This window comes from Rhododendron vialii, chromosome 11a (genome assembly GCF_030253575.1).
Source record: "Rhododendron vialii isolate Sample 1 chromosome 11a, ASM3025357v1".
Lineage (NCBI taxonomy): Eukaryota > Viridiplantae > Streptophyta > Magnoliopsida > Ericales > Ericaceae > Rhododendron > Rhododendron vialii.
This window is the reverse complement of record NC_080567.1, coordinates 19,886,165-19,892,844: the sequence shown is the minus strand read 5'-3', so window position 1 is coordinate 19,892,844 and position 6,680 is coordinate 19,886,165. Positions and strand designations below refer to the sequence as shown.

The 6,680-nt window shown below is 40.1% G+C and overlaps 1 protein-coding gene across 1 annotated transcript; it reads left to right on the top strand.

The window, feature by feature from the left end:
• Window positions 1-473: 473 nt before the first annotated feature.
• Window positions 474-2,484, top strand: LOC131307361 (uncharacterized). The gene has a single exon (XM_058333833.1). It carries the CDS (start codon window positions 656-658, stop codon window positions 2,156-2,158), a length of 1,503 nt encoding a protein of 500 aa, XP_058189816.1. The 5' UTR covers window positions 474-655; the 3' UTR covers window positions 2,159-2,484.
• The last annotated feature ends 4,196 nt before the right edge of the window (window positions 2,485-6,680 follow it).

Sequence of the window (6,680 nt, the reverse complement as noted above, 5' to 3'; positions counted from 1 at the left end):
GTTGACGGAATTTCTCGGCAAAATATCCTCATTGAAGCTCTGTTGGGACAGTTGGAGATGCTCTTATAGTAAAGAATAAAGGGAGAAGTTTTTGGGTGCTGGTAAGGTACTACACACGTGGTATACCGTCGGCGATCCTGAATGTCCAAATACACTTTGGACTGTCCGGATTTTAGAGAAAGAAAAAGAGGAAATAGAGTGGTGGGGCGAGGGAAGAGTGAGAAAATAAATCTGAAACACATTTGGATAATTGGAATCACCGATAGGTACCTTCGCATGGTACCACTCAATACTCAAAAATTTCTCGAATAAAGGTATTATTGTGTTAATCAAAAAAATTGATCAGCCACCAATAAAAAGGAAGTGCCACAGGCAAATTGAGAGGGAAAAGGGGGCATGATTGTCAATTGATTGATAAAAAACAGTGAAATGGGAACTTAAAAAAGCATAGCTTAAGATCAGCTCACTGACTCACTCATTCCCATAGCTTTCTTCGTCAGTACTCTCCACTTTTCCTTAGCACCTAAGTCTCCTCTCCTCCTCCTTTTCCCCATCTTCTTCCACATTCTGCAACAAAACTTCACAGATCCAAAACGAAAGCCTCTCTCTCTCTCTCTCTCTCTCTCTCTCTCTCTCTCTCTCTCTCTCTTCTTCAATGACGGATCCAGAATTTTACATAAAACAACCGAGATTAGGCCATCTACTCCCTCCAAACCAACCAAAAGCAAGTAAGTTCTACACACAGTTCATTTATAAAGCTGTCGTTGTAGCAATTTTTCTAGTTATACTTCTTCTTTTCCCCTCACAAGCTCCTGAATTTATCAATCAATCTCTTCATTCCAGAAGTTGGGAGCTTGTTCAGCTTCTTTTAGTAGGTATCGCCGTCTCTTACGGCCTTTTTAGCCGGAGAAACGATGAAACAGTAAAGGAGCACAGCTCAACATTCGATAATGCTCAATCGTATGTGTCTAGATTGCTTCAGGTTTCATCTGTTTTCGACGATGATTCCGAATCCCCATCCGTGTCTGATGAGAACAAGGTGCAAACGTGGAGTTCTCAGTACTTTAGGGGTGAGCCAGTTGTGGGTGTGGCCCAACAAAATCCTGTTACTGATGAGAAACAGAGTGGCTCTGCTTCTAGGGTAGTCGTTGACAAGCCGCTTCTTTTGCCCATTAGGAGCCTGAAATCGCGAGTTACGCAACCTGATTTTTCTGAAACAGCTAACGAATCAAGTGGAAAAGGGGGTTCCCTTAGTAAGTCTAGTTTGAATTCAGGTTCGAAGTCTTTTTCTAGCAATTCAAATAGAACCAGAAATGGGGAAGTTGCGGGTTCAATTCCTCTCGACACAGATCAGTTGAAAGCAGAGGAAAATGTTGTCCTTCGCTCTCCAATTCCGTGGCGATCGAGATCGGGGAGAATGGAAATGAAAGAAGAAACTGATGATGATGATGGTGTTCCCCTGTATTCCCTCCCTCCTTCAATGGAGGAATCTGATTTCAACCGGCTCAGGTCTCAATCCAAACCGAGTCCCATGTCGATTTCTTCATTGAAAAACACATTTTCTTCCCAGTCCTCGCCTCCGCCTGCTCCTCCACCGCCACCTCCGCTTTATGTGCGTAAACCACCGTTAGTTAAATCGAATTCCACTCTCTCGAAACCCGAGGATTTTCCCGCGAGGGAATTGAAGAGAAGTGCTTGGAGTGTTACGAAGGAATTGATCAATGGTGCTGAAACAGGGGAGATGCAGAACAGAGCAAATTCAGGGGCAGAGTCAAGGCCTAGAGTTCCAAGTGATGGTGGTTCATTGATGGGGAAGTCGGTTCAAACCATTAGACTGGGGAAGCCAATTCAAGAAGGTTTAACGAAGACAGGTTTCGTGGATTATGAGTGGGAAGCGAAGAAGCAAGAATTTGAGGAAAATGTGGCGATGGAAACGGATGAAGAGTCAGAGAGTGAGGACCAAGATTTGTTCGATGGAGGATCAGAAAATGACAATGAAAATGAAGAAGTCGTTTCCAACAACGTTGGCGATGTAGGGAAGGATGTGGACAAGAAGGCGGATGAGTTCATTGCGAAATTTAGAGAGCAGATTAGGCTGCAGAGGATTGAGTCAATCAAGAGATCAACTGGGCTGATTGCTAAAAACTCCAATAGGTAAACTTGGTGGTGTATTTGAAAATGATGTGAAATTTGCTTTTCTGAGTTTTGATGTTTGGGAAAATGACAGTCCAGGATGTGTTTTGATAATTAATACCCGCCAAGGACATATTAAGAATATTTGTTAATGCTGAAAATGTCCTTAACTGATATTAATTATCAAAACATGTCATTGACCGTCATTTTTCCTTTATGTTTCTAATTCAGTTTTGGATTAGAACTTGTTGTCTCTTTTATTTCTTTCTTGTTTTTATTTTGTATTCCGGAGGATATATACTGGAGGTGGCAATTTTAAGGGCAAAGTCTACTTTCACCCCCTTGTGGTTATCGCCATGTGCGGATACTTTCTTCATAGTTCAAAACTAACTACATAACATACATGTGGTTTTGAAAATATGCGGATAGACCCCTGCCGTCATGTTTTCTATCCATATTAACGGAGATGTATCTCATATGCCTCTAGAATGTAATCTAAGTCATTCATAATGTATTAAATAAAGAATAGAGTATCTATGTAAAAAATCATCTCAATCAGGTATCAATAATCCAGTGATCTAATTTTTAGTAAATTCTAATTTGAAATTTTAATTTTATAACAAAATCAATTTGACCATAAGCTTTTTATTTTTTGATTGACTTGAATTTTGGCATAGATATAGTACTCGTCAAAATTTACAATATCAACAGTTTTGATTCAATTTCTGGTATAGGGGATGATGTGGTTAGATTTAAAAAAGAAAAAGAATCAAGAGACATAATGATAGTATATTGGTTTTTTAATGTTGTGTCCGTTAATTTGGATAGAAAATATAATGGCAGGGGGTCTATCTGCACATTTTCAAAACCACAGGTAATTATGTGGTCAGTTTTGAACCATTAGGGAGATATCCGCATATGGCAATAACCACAGGATGTCAAAGTGGACTTTGTCCCAATTTTAACCCATAATTTTTAATCCGTCCGAATTCGTCCACTTATAATGGGCCATATTTACACGGATTTGGATAGATTGAAAGAAAAATATCAATTGGCTTAGCCGAAAGACCCCGTGCAGTTTTTTGTCCCTTTGTGAACGTGATTGGATGGTGGGACTGTAGCAAAAATTAGGAGAAAAAAATTAAAAAAGACGGGGGCTGGGGGGTTGGTACACTAAGGAAGGAAAATGGGTCGGTTCGGGTTTGGGCATAGTTTGGCCCATATTTAACCCAATTCATTTCAACCCATCTATTATTGATCCGTATTGAACCCGCCCATATTCAACTCATAACCCATTTCAATCCGTCTTTTGCCACCTCTAAATTATATATGATCAATGTGGAATGGAGATATCTACGGCTAAGTGCCATATTTAGGACTGGCGTTGTTCTCTTATAGCAATTGGGATGTGGTATATTTGGAAAAATCGGAATGGTGCTGTGTTTGAACAAAAAAATTTGCGGCCTCAAGTTGTTAGTTCTAGGGCAGCAGGTTGCTTGGATGAATACTTAGCAGCAAACCGATCAATGGGAGAAACTCGGGGTAATAGGGAGGAGGATTCCAGCGTTGCTTGGCATCGGCCGAGTACTGGTTTTGTTAAAACTAATGTGGATGGAGGATGGGCAAAGTTTTCTAAGAAAGGTGCATACGGTGTGATTATCAGAGATGCGAATGGAATGTTCATGGCTGCTACATCTGGATGCTTGTCTTGGTGTAGAAGCCCAAAACTCGCATAGGCCATGGCGGTTCGTCATGGAGTCCCAGTGGGACTTCAACTAGGACTAAATGCAGTCATGATGGAAAGTGATTCTAAGGCAGTTATTGACATGATAAATGGGCATATAGTAGTCAGCCAAAGTGTGAATTCTATCATCCATGATGTTAAGGTTTTCAGCAATGATTTTCAAAGTTGTATGTTTTTGTTTGCTCGCCGATCTTCTAATTTGGTTGCGCATACTTTGGCTAGTAAAGGTTTAGGTGGGTTGGAATGTAGTCTTTGGACTAAATCCCCTCCTGTTTGGCTTCTTGATTACTTGTCTAGGAATGGAGATTCCTCATGATGTATTTGGTTTGCGGTTTATAATATCATCTGTTATCATCTTGACCAAAAAAAAAAAAAATGTGCCATATTTAACCAACTGTGTTGGAAAACTGTTTCTTATTTGAACTTTGTGTTGGTTATTGCACTCTTGAAATAGAAAATTTAGTCTTTCAATTCGGAGTTGATCTCCCACCATGGGAGTTATTTACTTGGGTAGTCCTGTAAAATGAATGAAGTTACTCCTCCATCTTGATTTTGTGTTCAACTTGTTAAGGGCTTTCTCAAGATTGCCTGTGCTAAGCATGAACAAATTTTCTAGCTACTAGTAAATGAGCAAGCACGTGAAGTGATCAAAAGAGCTTTGACCTTGATGAGATTCGAATCTTGAAACTATTTTCTTGGGTGGATGTGATCACAATGTTCTCAAATAATTCATTAAAAACTATGGAATAACAGTGTCAAACGAAATGGAATAACTAAATTTAGCACATTAACAGTGCCCTAGAAAGAAATGAAAGAACCATAGTATATAGATTTTTCGAAGCAAACGTATTTGCTAAATCTCATTAGGTAAATAGTCTGCTATAGAAAAGACAAGAACTTCACTAACGAAAGGTAAACAGTTTCACAGGAAGATTATTTTCATACCATAGTGTTCGGCTCCGAAATGTGGCTCAAGGACTGAGCGGGCGTGCCAAGACTTGTCGCGTCTAACGTAAAGGGCTGAGCGTCCCTTTTCTGACTTCTAGATCTGAGAGGGCGATAGTGCTGCAACCTAAGGGCTGGATTGCAGTGAAGGTCCGTGGTTTTGCCTCTTCGTGCGAGGACTTAATAATTTCCTAACCGTGTAGGAAAGAAAGTAACAGCGTAGAATTACTTTACTATATCGTAATAATAAAGTAGGGGATGAAGAGAGATATGAATAACTTTATTATGTTTCGTAATAATAAAGTTGGGGTACAAGAGAGATAGAAACCCGAATTACTTGGTGAAGTAATTGAGTGAGGGTGAGAAAATAGAGATAGTTGCTTCGCTGGGAAGGCTTTGGTTTTAAGCGTTGGGCTTGATTGGTGTGGGGACCTATTTTCCGTCTTGAATTCTTGTATTTATAGGCAACAGCATCCACGGTTTTCCATGTGTACTTTCCAGCCTTGCTTCATATGATGACAAGTGTCCATATAACTCCCACTTCATGGGATCATGGGTAGTTAATATATGCAAAGCATATTTACCACATGCTTTTCTTATTTGTGGGCAGTTAATGGAAGTTAGTTGGCTTCTCCCACCTCCTCTTGTTGTGGGCATTGATGAGTCATGGGCCACTTCCGTTTCCTATTTCCATGGATGTCAGAGGAGAATGGGCCTATTTCTTCTCCTTCTCTTGTGGGTGATAAAGAATCCCTTTCATCAGGCAACAATTCCTTTCTTTCTTTCCACTTTTCATGGGTTACTTGGGGAATGGGCCATTTAATTAAATTAAATGGCCTACTATCATATTTAGCCCATATCAACATTTGGGCCAGCCGAACTCTTTTACAAATTGGCCCAAAACTTCCAAACTCAAGCCCGAACCAAATTAAAATTAATTGGGCCCACCTAACATGGGTTTGGCCCAATGATTTTAACCCAATTCATCGCTATTTTTTGGCCCAGTTCAATTAAAAGATAATTAAATGGCCTTCCAATGCTAGCCCAGGACTGGGTGCCAAAAATGGGTGTAAACAATGCCCCCCCATGCCTTGATCTTGTTCAAGATCTAGGCTTGTAAATTAGGACAAAGTACAGTTTTTGGCATAACCAAACGAGTCCTTATTGCTAGATTTGAAAAAATAATCAGGCTTTATTTAGCCTAAGAATTTTTCAAAAGTTCAAATATTTACATTTAAAAAGATAATCAGGCCATAATAAGCCTAACCACTTTTCAAGTTCCGAAGCATATCTCCTTAATTGAACTTGAATCGCTCCGTTTTGAATTTTAACCATCCTCGAGATAGATAACCCCCTAAGGAGTCCTGCTGGCAGCAACAATCATCACCATCCTTGGCCTGAGGGACACGTGTCATCACCCCAGGCTGTGCATTGGCTGCCATGCAGCTTTCCAAACTGTCAGGACTCTTTGCGTCAATCAAGAGTCCAACCCTTGAGTTGCTTCTTCAATCTCGATCAAAGAGATAGAGATAGAAAGGAAAAACAATGGCATCAATTGTGCCGCCATCCCCAAAGCTCCATTCTTTCGTTTCATTCTCTCTCTACATCTTCTCTGTCTTCTTCCTGTTCGCTCGAGAGAAATCCAGAAAAACCCTAGTTTTCCATAGCCTCTGATTTCGCCTCTGACTCTTTACAGGAATGGCTACCTGATGAGCACCCAATATTGTAGATATTTGGTGCGACTAGTCCCGTTTTATGTTGTTTTAACTTGTGTTTATTTAGCTATTATAATGATTTTGCACGTAAGGTTCGTTTGAGGGTGTTTCAGGTTTTATGCCCTAACAAGGGTGATTTTGAT